Genomic DNA, 23,634 nt, shown 5'->3' with positions numbered 1-23,634 from the left:
AACAGTGTAAAAGTGTTCCTATTTCTCCACATCCTCTCCAGCACCTGCTGTTTCCTGACATTTTAATGATCGCCATTTTAACTGGTGTGAGATGGTATCTCATTGTGGTTTTGATTTGCATTTCTCTGATGGCGAGTGATGATGAGCATTTTTTCATGTGTCTGTTGGCTGCATAAATGTCTTCTTTTGAGAAGTATGTTTATTGTGGCACTATTCACAACAGCAAAGACTTGGAACGAATCCAAATGTCCATCAATGACAGACTGGATTAAGAAAATGTGGCATATATACACCATGGAATACTATGCAGCCATAAAAAAGGATGAGTTCATGTCCTTTGTAGGGACATGGATGCAGCTGGAAACCATCATTCTCAGCAAACTATCCCAAGGACAGAACACCAAACACCATATGTTCTCACTCATAGGTGGGAATTGAATAATGAGAACACTTGGACACAGGAAGGGGAACATCACACACCAGGGCCTGTTGTGGGGTGGGAGGAGGGGGGAGGCATAGCATTAGGAGATATACCTAATGTAAATGATGAGTTAATGGGTGCAGCACACCAACATGGCACCTGTATATGTATGTAACAAACCTGTACATTGTGCACATGTACCCTAGAACTTAAAGTATAATAATAATTAAAAAAAAAAAACGGAATGGGATAAACTACATTTTATATCCAGTAAAAGATGTCACACCTGTGGAACTGTTGTTTAGAGGATTAATACAGTTAAATAGGTTTCCTTATACCCTATTCAAAACCTTTTAAAAATGGATCTTTAAGATGGCGAATAGGAGGCAGGACTAGCTTGCAGCTCCAGCTCAGAGAGGCAGAGCAGTGTGTAGACACTCACATCATGAACAGTGTTCATGAACAGTATTGCACAGAACTTCAGGCTGGTACTGGGGTGTGTCCGCAAAGAGTCCTGTGATATGATTCATCTTCAGGTCCTGCAGCCCTGGATAGCAGCACCAAGAACTTCCACAGGAACATACCAGGAAAGCCGAGAGAATCCATAGACCCTTTGAGGTAACTGGATCACCACTGCAGGCTCCCTGAGACACCAAAAAACTGTGAGTCTGCCTGCTTTCTCAACAGGGAGGTTCGTGGTCTGGGGCAAGTTCTCAGCCCTGGTCACCAGCTGCCTGGAAATAGACTCGATGCAGTTGAGGGGGCACGCCAGGAATGAGACTGGCCCTTAGGACTGGGGGCTGCGTGGGAGTGGAGAGAAGTCTGTGACTGCAAGCTTACCCCCCTTCCCTGGTGACCTGTATAACTCAGCAGAGGCAGCCATAATCTTCCTGGGAATACAACTCCATTGGACTAGGAACCACAACCGCATCCCCCACAGCAGCCACAGCAAGCCCCATGCCCAAGGAGAGGCTGAGCACAGACACACCTATGCCTTCCCCCACCTGCTGGTCTTTGTCTGCTCGCCCAGGTAACCAAAGACAAAGGTCATAATCTCTTGAAAGCTCTACGGCCCTGCCCACTGCCTGAAAAACCTGTACTTAACCAGGTATTCCTAGAATAAGGTGGCAGCGGTGGTAGCGGTGGTAGTGGTGGTGGTGGTGGTAGTGGTGGTGGTGGTGGTAGTGGTGGCTGTGGTTGTCATTGTTGTTGTTTTAAGTAGAGACAGGGATTCACCATGTTGGTCAGGCTAGTGTTGAACTCCTGACCTCAAGTGATAACACCCATCTCAGAGTCCCAAAGTGCTGGGATTACAAGAATAAGCCACTGTGCCCAGCCCTAGGGCAAGTCCACATCCTCTCTATAGGACCACAGGTGATGAACTCTTGAAAGCAACCTCCTGGCTGGAAGCCAACCAACACAAAATCAGTACACTAAACGAAAACACAACCAATGATGCTCACAGAGTCCACTTCACTCCCCTGCTACCTCTACCGGTTCAGGTGCAGATATCCAGGGCTGCAAGACCTGAAGATGAATCACATCACAGGACTCTTTGCGGATACACCCCAGTACCAGCCTGAAGCTCAGTAGCTCCACTGGACGGCTAGACTCAGAAGAACAAAAACAATCATTCCAGTTCAGCTCTCAGGGAGCCTCATTCCTAGGGGAAGTGGGAGAACACCACATCAAGGGCACATCCCGTGGGACACAAGAATCTGAACAGCAACCTTTGAATCCCAGATCTTCCCTCTGACAAAATTTACCCAAATGAGAAGGAACCAGAAAAACAACTCTGGTAATATGACAAAACAAGGGTCTTTAACACCCCCAAAAGATCATACCAGCTCACCAGCAATGGAGCTAAATGAAAATGAAATCTCTGAATTGCCAGAAAAAGAATTTAGAAGGTCGATTATTAAGAAAATCACGGAGTCACCAGAGAAAGGTGAATTTCAACTTAAAGAAATCAAAAACATGATACAGGATAGGAAAGGAAAATTCTTCAGTGAAATAGATAGCATAAGCAAAAACCAGTCACAACTTCTAGAAGTCAAGGACACACTTAGAGAAATGCAAAATGCAGCCGGGCGCAGTGGCTCAAGCCTGTAATCTTGACACAAATCCTCAGAACACACCAAAATAAAGCCTCCTTAAAGCATAAATCTCACAGGACCTGTATAACAAATAGCACAATGGGAAAAAAAAAAGGTATTCATGCAACAAATAGCATGATGAATAGAATAGTACCTCACATCTCAATAATAACATTGAATGTAAATGGCCTAACCGCTCCACTTAAAGGTACAGAATGGCAGAATGGATAAGAATTCAACAACCAAGTTTCTGCTGTCTTCAGGAGACTCACCTAACACGTAAGGACTCAACATAAATTTAAGGTAAAGGGGTAAAAAGGCATTCCATGGAAATGGATGCCAAAAGCAAGCAAGAGTAACTATTCTTAAATCAGACCAAAAAAAAAAAAAAGAAAAAAAAAAAAACTTTAAAGCAACAGCAGCTTAAAAAGACAAAGAAGGACATTATATAATGATAAAAAGACTAATCCAACAGGGAAAAATCACAATTCTAAATGTACACATACATCTAACACTGGAGCTCCCAAATTTATAAAACAATTCTACTAGGCCTAAGAAATGAGATAGATGGCAACACAATAATAGTGGGGGACTTCAATACTCCACTGACAGCACTAGTCATCAAGGCAGAAAGACAACAAAGAAATAATGAACTTAAACTATACTCTACAAGAAATGGATTTAGATATTTACAGAACATTCTACCCAACAAATGCAGAATATATTCTATTTGTCAGTACATGGAACATTCTCCAAGACAGACCATATGATATGCCACAAAACAAGTCTCAACAAATTTAAGAAAATCGAAATTATATCGAGTACTCTCTCAGACCACAGTGGAATAAAATTGGAAATCAATTCCAAAAGGAACCTGAAAACCATGCAAATACATGAAAATGAATAACCTACTCCTGAATGATCCCTGGGTCAACAACGAAATCAAGATGAAAATTCAAAATTTCTTTGAACTGAACAATAGTGACACAACCTATCAAAACCTCTGGGATACAGCAAAAGCAGTGCTAAGAGGAAAGTTCATAGCATTAAATGCCTACATCAAAAAGTCTGAAAGAGCACAAACAGACAATCTCAGGTCATGCCTCATGGAATTGGAGAAATAAGAACAATCCAAACCCAGCAGAAGAAATAATGAAGATCAGAGCATAACTCAATGAAACTGAAATGAAAAAAAAAAATACAAAAGATAAATGAAACAAAAAGCTAGTTTTTTGAAAAGATAAATAAAATTGACAGACCATGAGCAAGACTAACAAGGAAGAGAGAAAATCCAAATAAGCACAATTAGAAATAAAACAGGAGATATTACTACTGATACCACAAAAATACAAAAGATTATTCAAGGTTACTATGAACACCTTTATGCACATGAACTAGAAAACCTAGAGGAGATGGATAAATTCCTCGAAATATACAATGCTCCCAGATTAAAGATAAAAAAAATTCTGAACAGACCAATAATAAGCAGCGAGACTGAGGTGCTAATAAAAAAAAAAAAAATGCCAACAGAAAAAAGTCTAGCACAGAAGAATCCACAGCTAAATTCTATCAGACATTCAAAGAACTGGTACCAATACCATTGACACTGTTCCACAGGATAGCGAAAGAGGGAATCTTCCCTAAATCATTCTATGAAGCCAGTATTACCCTAATACCCAAAACAGGGAAGGACATAACAAAAAAAGAAAACTACAGACCAATATCCCCGAGATGCAAAAATCCTAAACAAAATACTAGTGAACTGAATTCAACAGCATATCAAAAAGATAATCCACCATGATCAAGTGGGTTTCATTCCAGGGATGGTTTAACATCCGCAAGTCAATAAATGTGATACATCACATAAACAGAATTAAAAACAAAAATCACATGATCGTCTGAAGAGACGCAGAAAAAGCATTTGACAAAACACAACATCCTTTTATGATTAAAACCCTCAGAGGCCGGGCGCGGTGGCTCAAGCCTGTAATCCCAGCACTTTGGGAGGCCGAGACGGGCGGATCACGAGGTCAGGAGATCGAGACCATCCTGGCTAACATGGTGAAACCCCATCTCTACTAAAAAATACAAAAAACTAGCCGGGCAAGGTGGCAGGCACCTGTAGTCCCAGCTACTCAGGAGGCTGAGGCAGGAGAATGGCGTAAACCCAGGAGGCGGAGCTTGCAGTGAGCTGAGATCCGGCCACTGCACTCCAGTCTGGGCGACAGAGCGAGACTCCGTCTCAAAAAAAAAAAAAAAACCCTCAGAAAAACTGGCATAGAAGGGACATACATTAACATAAAAAAAGCCATCTATGACAATCCCACAGCTAACATTATAATGAATGGGGAAAAGTTGAAAGCATTACTCCAAGAATTGAAACAAGACAAGGATTCCCACTTTCCCCACTTCTATTCAACATAGTACTGGAAGTCCTAACCAGAGCAATCAGACAAGAGAAAGAAATCAGAGGCATCCAAATTCGTAAAGAGGAAGTCAAACTGTCACTGTTTGCTGATGATATCATCACATACCTAGAAAACCCTAAAGACTCATCCAAAAAGCTCATAGAACTGGTAAATGAATTCAGCGAAGTTTCAGGATACAAAATTAATGTACACACATCAGTAGCTCTGCTATACACCAACAGCAACCACACTCAGAATCAAATCAAGAACTCAACCACTTGCACAATAGCTGCAAAAAAAAAAAAAAAAAAAAAACTTAGGAATTTACCTAACCAAGGACATGAAAGATCTCTACAAGGAAAATTACAAAACACTACTGAAAAAAACTTAGATGACACAAATTGAAATACATTCCATGCTCATGGATGCGTAGAATCAATGTTGTACAAATGACCATACTGCCAAAAGCAATCTATAAATTCAATGCAATTCTCAACAAAATACCACCTCATTCTTTACAGAACTAGAAAAAACAACCCTAAAATTCATAAGGAACCAAAAAAGAGTCCACATAGCCAACGCAAGACTAAGCAAAAAGAATAAATCTAGAGGCGTCACATTATCTGACTTCAAAGTATACTATAAGGCCATAGTCACCAAAACAGTGTGGTACTAGTATAAAAATAGGCACACAGACCATGGAACAGAATACAGAACCCAGAAATAAAATCAAATACTTACAGCCAACTGATCTTTGACAAAGCAAACAAAAACATAAAGTGGGGAAAAGACACCCTATTCAATAAATGGTGCTGGGATAATTGGCAAGCCACACATGGAAGAATGAAAGTGGATCCTCGTCTCACATCTTACACAAAAATCAACTCAAAATGGATCAAATACTTAAATCTAAGACCTGAAACTGTAAAGAGTCTAGAACATAAAAAAAAAAAACCCTTCTAGACATTGGCTTAGGCAAAGACTTCATAACCAAGAACCCAAAAGCAAATACAACAGAATGAAGATAAATAATTGGGACTTAATTAAACTAAAAACCTTCTGCACAGCAAAAGAAATAATCAGCAGAGTTAACAGACAACCCACAGAGTGGGAGAAAATCTTTATCATCTATGCATCCGACAAAGGACTAATATCTAGAATCTACAATGAAGTCAAATACATCAGCAAGAAAAAAAATCCATCAAAAAGTAGACTAAAAAGATTAATAGACAATTCTTTCTTTTTTTTGAGACAGAGTCTCGCTCTGTCACCTAGGCTGGAGTGCAGTGGCATCATCTTGGCTCACTGCAACCTCCGCCTCCTAGGTTCAAGCGATTCTCCTACCTCAGCCTCACAGGTAGCTGGGACTATAGGCACGTGCCAATATGCCTGGCTAATTTTTTGTATTTTTTGTAGAGACAGCATTTCACCGTGTTAGGTAGGATGGTCTCAATCTCCTGATCTCATGATCCGCCCGTCTCAGCCTCCCAAAATGCTGGGATTACAGCCGTGAGCCAACATGCCCGGCCAGAATAGACAATTCTTAAAAGAAGATATACAAATGGCCAAAAACCATATGGAAAAATGCTCAACATCACTAATGATCAGGGAAATGCAAATCAAAACCACAATGCGATACCACTTCACTCCTGCAATAATGGCCATAAAAAAAAAATCAAAAAATAATAGATGTTGGCAGGGATGCACTGAAAATGCAACGCTTACAATCTTCACATTGCTGGTGAGAATGTAAACTAGCACAACCAAAGTGTGAAGATTACTTAAAGAACTAAAAGTAGATCTACCATTTGATCCAGCAATCCCACTGCTAGGTGTCTACCCAGAGGAAAAGAAGTCATTATACAAAAAAGATACTTGAACACGCATGTTTATAGAGTCACAATTTGCAATTGCAAAAACATGGAACCAGCCCAAATGCCCATCAATCAACAAGTGGATAAAGAACATGTGGTGGGGTGTGTGTGTGTGTATAGGTGTATATATATGTGTGTGTATAGGTATATATATACACACACACACATATATATACACACACATACATATATACACCATGGAATACTACTCAGCTGCAAAAAGGAACAAAATAATTGCATTCGTAGCAACCTGGATGGAAGTGGAGACTATTATTCTAAGTGAAGTAACTCAGGAATGGAAAACCAAACATCATATGTTCTCACTCACATGTGGGAGCTAAGCAACGAGAACACAAAGGCATAAGAATGATACACTGGACTTTGAGGACTTGGGGGAAAGGGTGGTAAGTAGCGAGAAGACTACCCACTGGGTACACTATAAACTGGTCAAATGATGGGTGCACCAAAATCTTAGAAATAATCACTGAAGAACTTATTCATGTAACCAAATACCACCTATTCCCCAAAAACCTACTGAAATAAAAAATTTTAAAAACTTACTTTTAAAAACTTTTAAATGTTTGTTGTGTATCACTGGTCTTAGAATATAAGATTCAAAGCTTCTCAAATTTATTTGACCACAGAATGCCTTTTGTCAGACTTCTGATTTACATAGCCTGGAAATCAATTTGGGAAAGGCTACTGTAGTGCTCATAAAAGTTAAAACATTATCAACTATGAGAGCCCACCATTCATACTGATCCATTAATAGTTTTGAGAACAATGTTTTTTTCACAACTGCTCTATTCAACTTAAGTTTTAACCAGAATAGCCCAAGTCCTCTGTGGTCCTGTAGTGTATTTGTTTTCTTCTAACATTAATATCAATTATTCATTTTCTTATCTTAAGACACTATACAAAGTATCTGCTGCATAAGTCTCTAAGTAGTTGTGGGCATCGCTGTCTTGTTTCCTATTTAAATGCAAGTAGCTTCAGTACTCCAATATTTAATACAATATTACTTTAAATTTTAGTCACTAATTTTTATCAGATTTGGGTAATTTCTTCCTATCTGCATCTTACTTAGAACTTTTACTGGGAAAGATTAAATTTTATCAAATGTCCACTTTTATCAGATTTAGGTAATTCCTTCCTATCTGCATTTTACTTAGAACTTTTACTGGGAAAGACTAAATTTTATCAAATGAATCACATGATTTTCACCTTTCATTTGTTCAGTAATGAAGTATACTGAAATATCCTGGTGGTAAAATATCCTTATATCCTAGAATAAACCTTACCTAGTCATGCTATATTATTAATTTAGATTGCTGATGAAGTTCATTCCCTAACACTGAAATAAGAAACGTAACTTTAAACAAACATACCTTAACTATTTGGAAAGGTAATTATGCAGCTAAAAAGACTAAGGTAGGAAAAGAAATTAACACTACATAATCTGATTTACCAGAAATTTTAATCAAATGTATTTATTTTATTTTAGTCACATTCTTATTTGTATAGATTGACAAATTTCCGTTTCTTTTAGATCAAGTTAATTTTTTGATTCCCCTATGAAAGTGAAATTATGTCATCTGTCTTCTAAAGATATATTTCAGAAAACATAAAGAATATGAACAGCAACTGTGAATGTTATTAAGGCAAATTTAAGTATTAAAAAGTTGAAAGATGAAAAACAAAACAACCTAAGAATAAAAAAGTTCTTTCTTAATTAATGATTCACCTAAATAATACCACCTATATGTTTTTAACTTACAAGATTTTTTATTGTAATTTTCTCTGTAATCATACAACGTACATTCTTGTGAACTACTTTTAATACAATAATGAATCATACAATATAACAATACAGGGAAAAGTTGCTCAAATATTTCCTATAATATTCTTGAGTCATGGATGAGCAGATATAAATGCAAAAGAATCTTAACCATTTAATCACTGGCAAGGATGTTGAGAAAAAGGGAACCCTCATACACTGTTGGTGAAAATGTGAATTAGTAAAACCATTATGAACAGTTTGGAGTTTCCTCAAAAACCTAAAAACAGAGCTACCATATGATTTAGCGAACCCACTGCTAGGTATATATCCAAAACAAAGAAAATCAGTACATCAAAATGATATGTGTGCTCCTATGTTGGTTGCAGCACTGTTTGCAATAGCCAAAATTTGGAAGCAAACTAAGCATCTATCAACAGATGAATGGATAAAGAAAATGTGGTACATACATGCAATGGAGTACTATTCAGCCATGAAAAAAGAATGAGATCCAGTAACTTACAACAACATTAATGGAGCTGGAGATCATTACATTAAATGAAATAAGCCAGACATGCAGACAACCATTGCATGTTCTCACTTATTTGTGAGATCCAAAAATCAAAACAGTGGAGCTCATGAACAGAGAGAGAAGAAGGATGGTTACCAGAGGCTGGAGAGGGTAGCAAGGTATGGGAATGAGGTAAGGATGGTTAATGGGTAAAAAAAAAAAAAAAAAAAAAAAGAAAATATATACATATATCTATATACGTGTGTGTGTGTATATATATCCATATGTGTGTGTGTGTATATATATATATCATGAATATGGCCTAATATTTGATAGCACAACAAAGTGACTACAGTCAACAATAATATAACTGTACATTTTAAAATAACTAAAAGAGACCAGGCACAGTGGCTCATGTCTATAATCCCAGAACTTTGCGAGGCCAAAGTGGGTGGATCACCTGAGTTCAGGAGTTCGTGACCAGCCTGCACAACATGGTAAAACCCCATCTCTACTAAAAACATAAAAATTAGCTGGGCATGGTGGCAAGCACCTGTAATCCCAGCTACTTAAGAAGCTAAGGCAGGAGAATCACTTGAACCCAGGAGGTGGAGGTTGCAGTGAGCCAAGATCATGGCACTCTAGCCAGGGCGACAAGAGTGAAACTCCATGTCAAAAAAATAACATAACATAACATAACATAACATAACATAACATAACATAACATAACATAACAAAATAAAATAACTAAAAGAGTTTAATTGGATTGTTCGTAACACAAAGGATAAATGCTTGAGAAGATGGATACCCATTTTACATGATGCGATTATTATGCATTGCATGGCTGTATCAAAATATCTCACATACCCCATAAATACATATACCTACTGTGTACTCACAAACATTAAAATTAAAAAATGTTAAGGTCTGGTGTCGTAGCTCATGCCTACAATCCCAGCACTTTGGGAGGCCGAGGCAGGTAGATGACCTGAGGTCAGGAGTTTGAGACCAGCCTGGCCAACATGGTGAAACCCCATCTCTACTAAAAATACAGAATTAGCCTGGTGTGGTGGTGCACGCCTGTAATTCCAGCTACTTGGGAGGCTGAGGTAGAAGAATCATTTGAAACTAGGAGATGGAGGTTGTAGTGAGCTGAGATCACGCCATTGCACTCCAGCCTAAGCAACAAGAGCAAAACTCCATCTCAAAAAATAATAATAATATTTAATAACTGAGAAAATTTAATTAATTTGCTTCAATGTGATGCTGGTATATATGAACTGAAATTACACCAAATTTAATCAATTTCCTTGGTTATTCCTTTCAAAATCAATCTGAGCCAATAAGCTTATGTTAGCTATTAGACTCAGATGGAAATAAGTCTTTATTATAAAAAGTAATAATTAGTCACAACTTCAAAGCCCTTTGAGTACACTTAATAGTATCAATCTGATCCAACCTTAATAAACTCTACAGGAATTTATACCACTCTCGCTTTCACAGTGTCCATTTTTGTTTAATCAACTACTACACTATCAGATAAAATCAAAGTAAAGAACAAGAATATATAGGCTGGGTGCAGTGGTTCACGCCTGTAATCTCAGCACTTTCGGAGGCTGAGGCAGGCAGATCATTTGAGGTCAGGAGTTCGAGACCAATCTGACCAATATGGTGAAACCCCATCTCTACTAAAATACAAAAATTAGCCAGGTGTGGTGGTGGGCATCTGTAATCTCAGCTACTTGAGAGGCTGAGGCAGGAGAATCACTTGAACCCAGGAGGTGGAGGTTGCAGTGAGCCAAGACTGTACCACTGCACTCCAGCCTGGGCAACAGGGCAAGACTCCCTCTAAAAAAAAGAATATATAACGTCAGAATTCCTAATATTCCACTTACTACTTTACTGCCAAGATTGTAACAATACAAATGTTAAATACCTAAAGATATGAATGTATTAGATCAATTATCAACAATACTCACGCATCATTTGAGCAAGTCATAAATTCTCCCTTTATTTTGGGATGCCATGAGCCAGTATGAAGCATTGCTGTATGACCCTTAAAAATAAAGACAAAGGGGAAAAAAAAGATGTTTTAGAAAGGTAAAAAATAAACTGACTAGAAACTGACATGTCATTTCTAAATGTAAAAATTTTTAGTTCCCCCAAAAGTGTACCATTTTAATTATAAATCTATATTATTTTATCCCAATTTTCTCTCATAACATGCTTTGTTTATTTTGCTTTAGCTCTTTGTGTACCACCCTGTGCCCACCTCAGGAATTAACTCAGTGCTTGTATGTAACAGGTGCTTAATAAAGTGGGAAATGGAGAGGAAAATGACATCCTTTCTTTAGGGGAAAAAAAAAAGAAAGGTAAAGCCATAATAAGAAAGACAGGTCCTTCTTCAAAGATCGTAACTCCTTTCTTCAGTGGAAGACAATCAAGAATAGAAAGTATTTACAAATAAGCAAGGTGAAGGCAAGAGATTGGGAGGAAAATGCGTATTTCCTAAAAATGTGTCAACAACCTTGATTCTACAATGTCTCTGTAAAAATATGTATGTGAGAAAAGGAAGAATATATTTTAAGTGATTGGGGAAAATTAGCCCCGCTAAGTATAGAGAATATAAAAATACTATAATTAAAACAATGTGATGCTGGTGTATATAAACTGACATATACACCAAATCAACTAGAGTACACAGCAAACATAAACACACACATATACACAAATGCCTAATTCCCTTAGGCAGCAAACTCAGCTAGAGTGGTCTCATACAGCAAGTCAGATTCATGTGGGACAGAAAAGAGCCTGGTCCTTTTTAGTATAATAACTGCAGTATCTCTTACTCTGACACACTTCAAAATAAAACTATGATTAAAGAAGTAAAATGTACATGTTTAAATGACTTACAAGAAAAATAACAGTAACTCTCTGGAAAGATACATGGGCCTGGAGATCATCTTCAGCCAAAGTTGTCTACAATGCCTCAAACAGTATCTGGCCAAGGCCTGCCATTCTGTTTATGTTTACAGAATACAAATGAGGGGAGGTGGAGACTCTTAGCCATGTTGGAGGCATGAATTGAACCAATACCTGGAAGGACTAGATGGCAAGTCTGAGATCTCATTTTCCACCCCTGAACTCAACGCTTGCACATCCAACTATCTACTTGACATTTCTATCTGTTTATCATAGGCATCTGGAACATAATAGGTACAAGGGAAAATCTTGATTCTTTCTGTCCACTTTATTTTCTATCAGTTTCTTTCCTAGTAGTTCAAGCTAAAAACGTGGGAGTTGTTCTTAAATATTCCCATAACCATAGCCCTAAAACCTTCTATCTACACAGATTCATTTCACCAGCTATTCCTGTCAATTCTGTCCAAAGTATATTCTATTTCTATTTACTTTCTAAAATCTATTCACTTTTCTCTTTTTCATCACTATCACTTATTCTCTCACAACATTCATGCTTCTACATCAGTTAATAGGTACTGTAACAGGTTTGTTATTAATCTCTCTGCTTTTTCGTTTTTTTTTTTTTGTTTTCTTGAGACAGGGTCTCACTCTGTCACCCAAGCTGGGGTGCAGTGGTGTGTTCACAGCTTACTGTAGCCTTGGTCTCCTGGGCTCAAGTGATCCTCCTGTCTCAGCCTCCCAAGTGACTGGGATTATAGCAATGAGCCACCATGCCTGGCTAATTTTTGTATTTTTTGTAGAGACAGGGTCTCACCATGTTGCCCGGGCTGGTTTTAAACTCCTGGGATCAAGTGATCCACTCGCCTCGCCTCCCAAAGTGCTGGGATTATAGGAGTGAGCCACTGCACTCACCTCTGCTTTCATTTTACTTCATGCGCTCTACATAGCAATCAGCATAATCCTTTAAAAATATAGTTCTAATGCAGGAACAGAACACCAAACACCGCATGTTCTCATTTTTAAGTGGGAGCTGAAGGATGAGAAGATGAGAACACATGGACACATTGTCAGAGGAACAACACGAACTGGGGCCTCTCGGGGATGCAGGGTGGAGGGAGGGAGAACATCAGAAGAACAGCTAATGGATGCTGGGGTTAATACCTAGGTGACGGGTTGATCTGTGCAGCAAATCACCATGGCACACATTTACCTATATAACAAACCTGCATATCCTGCACATGTACGCTAGAACTTAAAAGTTAATGGAAAGAAAACACGTGTGTGTGTGTGTAGTTCTAAATATGCCATAATGTCGGCACAGTGGCTCATAACTATAATCCCAGCACTTTGGGAGGCTGAGGCAGAACAATCACTTGAGGTACACAGTTTGAGATCAGCCTGGGCAACAGAGTGAGATCCTGTCTCAACAAAAAATAAAAATAAAAACTTAGCTGAGTGTAGGGTAGACATCTATAGTTTCAGCTATTAGGGGACTAAAGTGGGAGGATCACTCGAACCCAAGAGTTGGAGGTTACAGTGAGCTATAACTGCACCAGTGTACTCCAGCCTAGGTGACAGGGTCAGACACCATCTCAAAATAAATAAACTGATCAATTTAATTAAATTAAAATGTCACTTCACTGCATATAACCTTTTGCTGGCTTTATAACCTCTTACACAGTGTGATGGTTAATACTGAGTGTCAACTTGATTGAAGGATACAAAGTATTGATCCTCAGTGTGTCTGTGGGGGTGCTGCCAACAGAGATCAACATTTGAGTCAGTGGGCTGGGAAAGGCAGACCCACCCTTAATCTGGGTGGGCACAATCTAATCAGCTGCCAGTTTGGTTAGAATATAAGCAGGCAGAAAAATGTGACATGAGAGACTGGCCTAGCCTCCCAGCCTACATCTTTCTGCCATGCTGGATGCTTCCTGCCCCCGAACATCAGACTCCAAGTTCTTCAGCTTTGGCACACAGACTAGCTTCCTTGCTCCTCAGCATGCAGATGGCCTATTGCGGAACTTTGCAATCATGCCAGTTAATACTTGATAAACTTCTCTATATGTATATTCCATTAGTTCTGTCCCTCTAGGGAACTCTAACATACACAGTCCACAACGAATTTTATTTTCTGGCTCCACATTCCTTGCAACTTCACTTATTTTGTGTTCCCTCATGACCAACACGTACCAGCCACTTCCTTCCTTTCAGTTCCTCCAATATGCTCAGCTCTGCTCCATATCAGGGCCTTCTTATATGCTTTCCCATATGCTGGAAAGCTCTTTTTTCCACTTTCCCATGACTGGCTCCTTCTCATTATTTCAATCTCAGTTTATATGCCACTTGCTCAAATAAGTATTCCCTGGTCCTCTATGTAGGTAAACATGGCCCATGAGATTGTTCTTTACCTTAGTACCTGTGCGTTTCCTTAATAATAGCTATCATAGTTTGTGGTTCTTTATTCATTTTTTGACTTTTGGAACAGTGTTAGCATTTTACATATTCACACAAAAAAATGAGGATGGGACAACCAAAAGCTGAATATAAACAGGAACAAATCAACCTTACATTTAAAATGAATAAATAACACATATACTGAAAGAATAAACAGAAGGTAATATCCCAGAAAACTATCTACCCTATAAGTGGGTTGATGGCCCCCAAAAAGATATGTCCATATTCTAATCCTAAGAACATGTAAACATGACCTTATTTTCGGAAAGGGTATTTGCAGATATAATTAAGAATCTCGGCTGGGTGCGGTGCCTCATGCCAGTAATCCCAGCTCTTTGGGAGGCCAAGATAGGCAGACTGCTTGAGCTCAGGAGTTCGAGACCAGCCTGGGCAACATGACAAAACCCCATCTCTACAAAAAAAAAAAAAGAAAAAAAATTTATCCAGGCATGGTGGCACACAATGGTAGTCACAGCTACTCAAAAGGCTATCACAGCTACTCGAAAGGCTGAGAGGGGAGGTTCTCTTGGGCCAAAGAGGTTGAGGCTGCAGTGAGCCATTATCATACCACTGCACTTCAGCATGAGCAAGACAGCAAGACCCTGTCTCAAAAACAGAAACAAAAAAATCTAGATGTGATTCTGTGCAGGCTCTAAATCCAATGTCCTTATAAGAGACAGAAGATAGAGATAAATCCAAATGTCCTTATAAGAGATAGAAGACAACTGGGCATGGTGGCTCACACCTGTAATCTCAACACTTTGGGAGGCCAAGGCAGGCAGATCACTTGAGCTCAGTTAGAGACCAGCCTAGGCAACATGGCTAAACCCCATCTCTACAAAAAACACAAAAATTAGCCAGGTGTGGTGGCAGGTGCCTGTAGTCCCAGTTATTTGTGAGGCTGAGGTGGAGGATGGCTTGAGCCCAGGAGATGGAGACTGCAGTGAGCCGAGATCACTCCACTACACACCAGTCTGGGCAACACAGTGAGACCCTGTCTCAAGTAAAAAAAAATTAAAATAAAATTTAAAAAAAAGAGAAGAGAAGACACAAAGAGAAGGCTATGTAAAGACAGAGACAGAGAATGGAGTTATGTAGCCACAAGCCAAGGAATACCCCAAGTTACCAGAAGCTGAAACGGGCAAGAAAGGTCATTCTTGCCTACAGCCATTGGAAAGACCATGATCTTGCCAACACCTTGATTTTGGCCTTCTGGCCTCTGTAATAGTAAAAGAATAAATTTCTGTTGTTTTAAACCACCAAGTTTGTAGTAATTAGTTAAAATAGCCCTAGGAACCTAGTACATATTCTCAGTCTAAGACCAAAAGAACTGTAAATAAATATTGAATTCTAATTAATACTTTTGTTTCTTTTTTGCAGTGGTATACATTAGCAATTCTGAAACTGCCTCTAATATAATGAAGAACTAAGCCAAGAAGGAAATGTATTGGGGATAATTGGAGTAAGGGTTAGCCCTGTTGGAGAAGATAGTTACAAAAGTGAAAAGTGGGAAGACTAGAACAAACTCTCTGATGTTAAATAGAAATTAGGGGGTAACAATGTGAACTCATGATTTTTACTAGGTAGATAAAATTGTTATATATGTATATATGTGTTAGTTATTCTCTAGTTCTGTATGTTAAGAATGTCTAGAAGTAATATACTCCAGCAAAACTAACACAGAGATCCTGGTCTCTAACAATCACCTCCTCCTAAAAGGAACCAGGTCTTCTTGCAAAAATTATTGATTACAGAGATGGAATAGGAAAGGAGCAAGATGAACGTGGAACATTTTGTTGTATTAAAAAAAAAAAAAGTACTACAAAGATGATGGACACATGTTAAAAGGATAAAGCACATGTTGAAGAGCCTTCTGCTGGCTAAATCTGCAATAGTTAGGGCATCAAGATAAATAATGATAGTAACGAATTATAAACCATTGACTAAGACAAGAACCATTGAGTGTATACTAATATAATAAATATACAAACAAAGAAAGCTCTTCCTTTTAGTAGAATGCTACTGATAAACATAAAATGAATGATAGAGTTAAAAGATCAGCATTTTGCAATCAGTAATAACTGATTCAGGAAAGAATCAATAGATGCTAAAACTGTGGAGGAAAGTTTGAAAATGATTATTTACAAAGTCTCAAAATCTCCCTGCAAATTACTTAATAATTGCAATGAGAACACAGTAACTTTATAGTGGAAAAACCTGGTAGACACCACCTTAAACAAGTGATCTAGGTTAACATCACCAACGCAAGGACAAACTGAAACTGACATCACATACTTCCTGGTATGAGGAAGAAATGAGGACACAATATCATTTCTGTCACAGTCCTTCTAAAAGTGCATAACCTGATTCAAACTATGAGGTAAAATCAAATTCTACATTTTATCAAATCACTGACCTGCAGTCCTCATAAAATGTCAAGGAAAAATAAAGACCAAATAATGCAGAGAAGCCATTACCAATTAAAGGAGACAACAGATACGATGATTATACACAATGTGTGATCTTGATCAGAGCCTGCAACTGGTGAAAAAATCATTAGAGAGACTGTTGAGATAATCAGTGAAGCATGAATATGGAAAGTGATTTAGATAATAGTATTTTATCAGTGTTAAATTCATGGCTATCCACCAGGCATGGTAACTTGTGCCTGGTAGTCCCAGCTACTAGGGAGGCTGAGGCAGAAGGACTGCTTGAGCCCAGGGATTCTAATCCAGCCTGGGCATCAAAGCAAGACCCTGTCTCTTAAAAAGAAAATTATGACTATGTATGAAAATGTAATGCTATTAGGGAAACCTCACTGAAGAATTTAGGAGTAAAAGAGCATGACATTTACAACTTACTTTCAAAAGTTGAAAATTAAACACACATATATGTGATTTATATGTATATGTATATGCATATACATATATATATATATGAGAGTGTATATACAGGCGGGATAGGAAGGTGGGTTAGTCTGTATTAGTTGAGGGAGGAATGGTGGAGGGAAAAGGAAGGAAGGGGTAAGGTGAAAATAAAGCAATGAGACAAAATGTTAGCAATTGGTAAACCTGAAAAAGAAGTATAAAGAAGCTTTATACCCCTTTTAACTTACAGCTATTCTGTAAGTTTAAAATTATACCAAAATAAATAATTTTCTTAAGATTTTTTTGAGGAGGGGTTTGTTTGTTTACAGATGAGAGTCTCACTTTGTTGCTGAGGCTCAAGTGCAGTGGTGCGACCACCACAGCTCACTGCAGCCTCAACCTCCTGAATTCAAGAGATCCACCCACCTCAGCCTCCCAAGTAGCTGGGACTACAAGGCAAGCATCACTACACCCAGCTGATTTTTTATTTGTTGTAGAGATGTGGTTTCTGCTATGCTGCACAGGCTAGACACTAAATGCTTTTTAAAAAATATTCTGGCTGCTCAGTGAAGGCCTGTTTAAACAAACAAACAAAAAGATCCATAGGGCTGCTCAGTGAAGGAAAGCCTGTTGAAAAAAGAAAAAAAAAAAAGAATCTATAGGTCCAACTGGGAAGATGTTAATATGAGTCATGCAAAGATCGACAGTAACTTTGACTAGGCAGCAGCACTAAGTGTTGACAAGTGAGTACCCATTCCTTACAAGTGCACACAAAATATGCACTAAAATCATACTCTAAGTCACGAAACACACTTCATCAGATATTTCAAAAATTAAAATTATTCAAAATATGTTTCCAAGGGCTGGGTGTGATGGCTCATGCCTAGGGATGTACTTTGGGAGGCTGCCAAGGTGGGAGGGTCACTTGAGGCCAGAAATTTTTTGTTGTTTTTAATTTTTTTTAAAGTATGTTTCTAGATCATAAGAGAATTAAATTAGAAGCCAATAAGAAAAAAGTCTCAAATATTTGTATATTTAAACATCACACTAATAACCCATAGGTCAAAAAGGTAATCCCAAGTGAACCGAATAAAAATGAAAATACAACATCTCAACGTTGTAGGACACAGTTAAAGAAATGCTTAGAGCATTTCTATTAGAAAATAAGAAAAGTCTCAAATTAATAATTAAAGCATCCATCTTAAAACATTAGAAAAAGAAGGCAAGTAGAAGGAAATAAATCAATAAAGTTGATAAACTTTTAGCCAGAACAAGAAAAGGAAAGAGAGAAGACACAAATAACCAACCAATTCAGGGAAAATTAGGAGATATATCACTACTGACCCCAAAGAAATATTACTATTATAATAATCTTATGCACATAAATTTGGTAACTTAGAGGAAGGAATAATTCGAATAGTCCTATATCCACTAAATATACTGAATTCATAGTTAAAAGCTTTCAAAAACAGAAAAGAAAACCCCAGCCCAGTTTGCTATACTGGCAAACGCTACCAAACATTTAAGGAAGACATAACACCACTTTTTCACAACAGTTTCCCCAAAAGAGAATTGGACGGTACACTTCCAAATTCATTTTACGAAGCTAGAATTACTCTGATACTAAAATCAAGTACAATATGACATAAGAAAGCTACAAAACAACATCCCTCATCAACACAAAAGCTAAGATCTTTAAAAAAATATTAAACTAGTATGTAAAAGGAATAGTACATTGCAACCAAGAAAGCTTTGTTCCAAGAATACAAGTCTGGTTTAACAATCAAAATCAATGTAATTAACCACATTAACAGAATAAGATAAAAAACTCAGAAAACGCATTCGACAAAACTCAACATCCATTCATGATAAAAACTCTCAGCCAATCAGTGATAGAAAAGAACTTACTCAATTTGATAAAGCATTATTGTCGTAGTCAGCTAGGGCTGCTATAACAAAAGACCACAGAATGGGTGGCTTAACCACCATATATTTATTTCTCATAATTCTGGAAGTTGGTGAGGGATCTCTTCCCGGCTTGCAGATGGGCCACCTTCTCCTGTATCTTCATATGGTCAGGAGAGTGGAGGCTCTGAAGGGCACTAATCACATCATAGAGAATCCACCCTTATGACCTCACCTAAACTAATTACCTCCCAAAGGCCCCTACCTCCTAATACTATAACATGGCAGGTGATGGCTTCAATATATAAATTTTTGAGGGATACAAACTTTCAGTCCATAATAGGTACATACAAAAAACCTACAGTTTAACAACATATTTAATGGTAAAAGACCAAATATTGTCTCTAAAAGTCAGGTTTTAAGCAAAGATACCTAACCCACCACATTCACATTCAATGTCAATCTGGAAGTCCTAGTAAGTACAATAAGGCTAGAAAAAAAAATAAAAGGCATTCAGATCGTAAAAGGAGAAATAAAACATTCATTGCAAGACACAATGACCATTTATGTAGAAAATTCCAAGGAATCTATTTAGGTGGGAACTGAACAATGAGATCACTTGGACTCGGGAAGGGGAACATCACACACTGGGGCCTATCATGGAGAGGGGGGAGGGAGGAGGGATTGCATTGGGGAGTTATACCTGATATAAATGATGAATTGATGGGTGCTGACGAGTTGATGGGTGCAGCACACCAACATGGCACAAGTATACATATGTAACAAACCTGCACGTTATGCACATGTACCCTAGAACTTAAAGTATAATAAAAAAAAAAAAAAAATTTCAAAAAAAGCAATAAAATTTCTATGCACTACCAATGAACAGTTAGAAACCAAAAACTATTTTAAACAGTCCTATTTGTAATAACTCAAAAAAACAAAATTCTTAGGTATAAATCTAATATAATCAGGATCCCTATGTTGATATACTATAAAATGTATGTGAAAGAAACAGAAGGCCTAAATAAGTGGGGAGATATACTGTGCTGATAAATCAGAAACCTCAAAACAGTGAAAACTTCAATTCTCCAAATTGATCTTTAGACTCAAAATAATTCCAAAGAAAATTCCAACAGGGTGATCTTATGGAAGTAGAGAGACTAGAATGATAGTTACCAGTGTCTAAGAAGTGTAGGGGAGGGGAGAAGATAAAGAGAAGTCAGTTGATAGGTTCGAACACACAGTTAGAAAGAATAAGTTCTCATGTTTGATAGCACAGTAGGGTGACTACAATTAATGACAATGTCTCGTGTATTCTAAAATAGCTAGAAGGGAAAACTAGAAATCTTCCCAACACATAGAAACAATAAATGTTCAAGGTGATGGATACCTCAAATATTTGAACTTGATTACATATTCTCTACATACATCAAAATATCACATGTACCCCATAAATACGTACAAAAAGAATGTATCCACAAAATAATTCTAACAAGATTATTTGTAGATACAGACAGGGTGATTCTAAAATTTACATGAAAAAGTAAAGAAATTAGAATAGTCAAAACCATTTTTAAAAAGAAAAAAAGTTGGAAAACACCCTACCAAATTTAAATTTACATTTGCTAATATGTAAGAAATATTTAATATTTGATATTAATATTATTTAATATTTAATATGTAGGATGACTGGTCAAGCCCTGGGTGTGGGACAGAGTGTGTGTGTGTGTGGTGCGTCCCCAAGGGCAGGAAGGTGGCAAAGGGAGGTGAATCCGAGTGGGTGGAGGGAAGGGAAAGGCGGGAGGAGAAAAAGGTGGGAGGAGGACCAGGTGGGACGATGGTGGCTCAGTCAGGACCCAGCGGGGGCAGCGAAATGAGGCGGGTGACCCTGTTCCTGAACGGCAGCCCCAAGAACGGAAAGGTAGTTGCTGTATATGGAACCTTATTTGATTTGCTTTCTGTAGCTAGCAGTAAAGTCGGCATAAAAGACACCAGTGTGTATAAAGAGAAAGGTGGACTGATTGATGATATGGCTTTGATCGGGATGATGATGTTTTATTTGTGTGTGAAGAAGAGCCACTTATTGATCTTCAGACAGATTCTAAGCCTCCTGAAGGATTGTTAGGATTCCACACAGACTGGCTAACATTAAATGTAGAAGGGCGGTACTTTACAACTACCTGGAGCACTTTAGTGAATAAAGAACCTGACAGTATGCTGGCCCACACGCTTAAGGACAGAGGTGTCTGAGGAAATAAGCAAGATCATAGAGGAGCTTTCTTAATTGACCAAAGTCCTGAGTACTTTGAACCCATTTTGAACTACCTGCATCATGGACAGCTCATTGTAAATGATAGCATTAATTTATTGGGTGTGTTAGAAGCAGCAAGATTGTTTGGTATTGACTCACTGATTGAACACCTAGAAATGGCAATAAAGAATTCTCAACCACCGGAGGATCATTCACCAATAACCCAAAAGGAATTTGTCCGATTTCTGGTAGCAACTCCAACCAAGTCAGAACTGTGATGCCAGAGTTTGAACTTCAGTGGTTCTGATCTTTCTCGTTGGTCTTCGATACATTAACCTCAAAATGGTCAATTTAAGCTCCTGCAGTCTTGCACATGTAAATCTTTGCTGTGCAAATCTTGAATGAGCTGATCTCTCCGGATCAGTGCTTGACTGTGCAAATCTCCAGGAAGTCAAGATGCCCTGTTCTAATGCAGAAGGAACATCTCTGAAACTGTAATTTTGAGGATCCTTCTGGTCTTAAAGCCAATTTAGAAGGTGCTAATCTGAAAGGTGTGGATATGGAAGGAAGTCAGACGACAGGAATTAACCTGAGAGCAGCTACCTTAAAAAATGCAAAGTTGAAGAACTGTAACCTCAGAGTAGCAACTGTGGCAGGAACTGATTTAGAGAACTGTGATCTGTCTGGGTGTGATCATCTTCAAGAAGCCAACTTGAGAGGGTCCAACGTGAAGGGAGCTATATTTGAAGAGATGCTGATACCACTATACATGTCACAAAATGTCAGACGAGAATTTTAGGGGCTGGAGGAAGATGTACAGGATGAAAACGCTTTCCTTATCACTTTTCTTTCTTCACCCACTCAGTTGTCTAGAAGTAACACTGCAAGGAAATTTTTAAAAAACATTTAGAGGATTAGGCTTGTTTCTCAGTGGTGCATAAGAGAAAAAATTGACCTTTTCTCCATATTCTGATTTTTAACAGAAAAGCACTCATTAATAGGTGTAGGGAAACTAGATATTGCTGCCTTCTGAACGGGGTAGGGGGGTTTACCTGGTTTTATGACCAGGAATAGTATTTATTATATTTGCTTTTAAATAGGCATGATGTGGAAATACCATCTTGGTTTGAGATGCATTTGAGCATTTTAATTTATGGAAAGCACAATATATGCAATTTTATTTATTGAATACCTAGAAGCAGTATGGATATTTAAATTGTTAAAACTTTATGAAAACTTTGAAAAGTTCAGGTTTATAAATAGCTTTAGTGATGCCTCCCCTCTTTAAATACCTGCCACACCATATGAATATGGTGAGATCAGACTCCCTAAGACTTCTTTCATTTTTCTAATGTTTACTTTTTAGAACAAAACAGTGGCTAAATTAAAGTAATATCCAGTTCTTACTGATTGAGACAGAGTGGAAAGAAAGACATCATTGTACATCATTGTCATTCCAAAGGTACAGTAGAACTCTGGATGGAAGAAGAACTTACCTATCACTGCAACACTATCTCTAAACGAGCATTTCTCAAAATTTCATTCTAGGCAAGTTCCACTCAACACCAGACCAAGCAATTCTATTTACACTATTAGCCTAGTTTTCCCATACAATCGGCACAAGCATAGGAATATACTTCAAAACCAAAAAGCCAAGGTACATCATTAATATTCATTTAATTCAAATATGAGCCAAGGTACATCATTAATATTCATTTAATTCAAATACCAAATAATTTACCAAATGGTATTTTGGTATTTACCAAATATTTGTAAATTTGTGCAACCAAAGTACTAAAAAATAAAATGATTTAAATCCAAAGGATTTCCAAGGGTACCATTAATCTCTTTTGAAAGGGTCCCATTAATCTCTTTTGAAAGCAGAAATTTGTCAGCCTACGCTTAAGAAAAAAAAATTTAAAAAAAAAAGAGAAAAAGAAAATACCTATTATCAAGGGCAAACACCTTCAGGGCAAAGAAATAGCTCATTGTACTCCCTCACAGTTCTCAGTATAGATAAATTCGGGCCAAAGGCCAGATTGCATGCAGAAGGAAAGGAAAGGGAAGAGGGAAGGGAAGGGAAAAGGGAGCGAAGAGGGAGGAGGATGAAGGGAAGATGGAGGGAGGGGGTGAGAGGGAGGG

General features: G+C 37.9%; 1 protein-coding gene across 1 annotated transcript in view; it reads right to left on the bottom strand.

Annotated features, from left to right (window-relative positions):
• WDR70 (WD repeat domain 70) overlaps positions 1-23,634 on the bottom strand; it is a 383,095-nt gene that overhangs the window by 232,859 nt on the left and 126,602 nt on the right. Inside the window, exon 9 of the mRNA XM_011944378.1 lies at positions 11,067-11,143. Coding sequence (XP_011799768.1) covers positions 11,067-11,143 — 77 coding nt within the window. The remainder of the gene's footprint in view (positions 1-11,066; positions 11,144-23,634) is intronic.

This window comes from Colobus angolensis, unplaced genomic scaffold (genome assembly GCF_000951035.1).
Source record: "Colobus angolensis palliatus isolate OR3802 unplaced genomic scaffold, Cang.pa_1.0 Scaffold230, whole genome shotgun sequence".
NCBI lineage: Eukaryota > Metazoa > Chordata > Mammalia > Primates > Cercopithecidae > Colobus > Colobus angolensis.
This window is presented reverse-complemented; position numbering and strand designations above follow the sequence as displayed.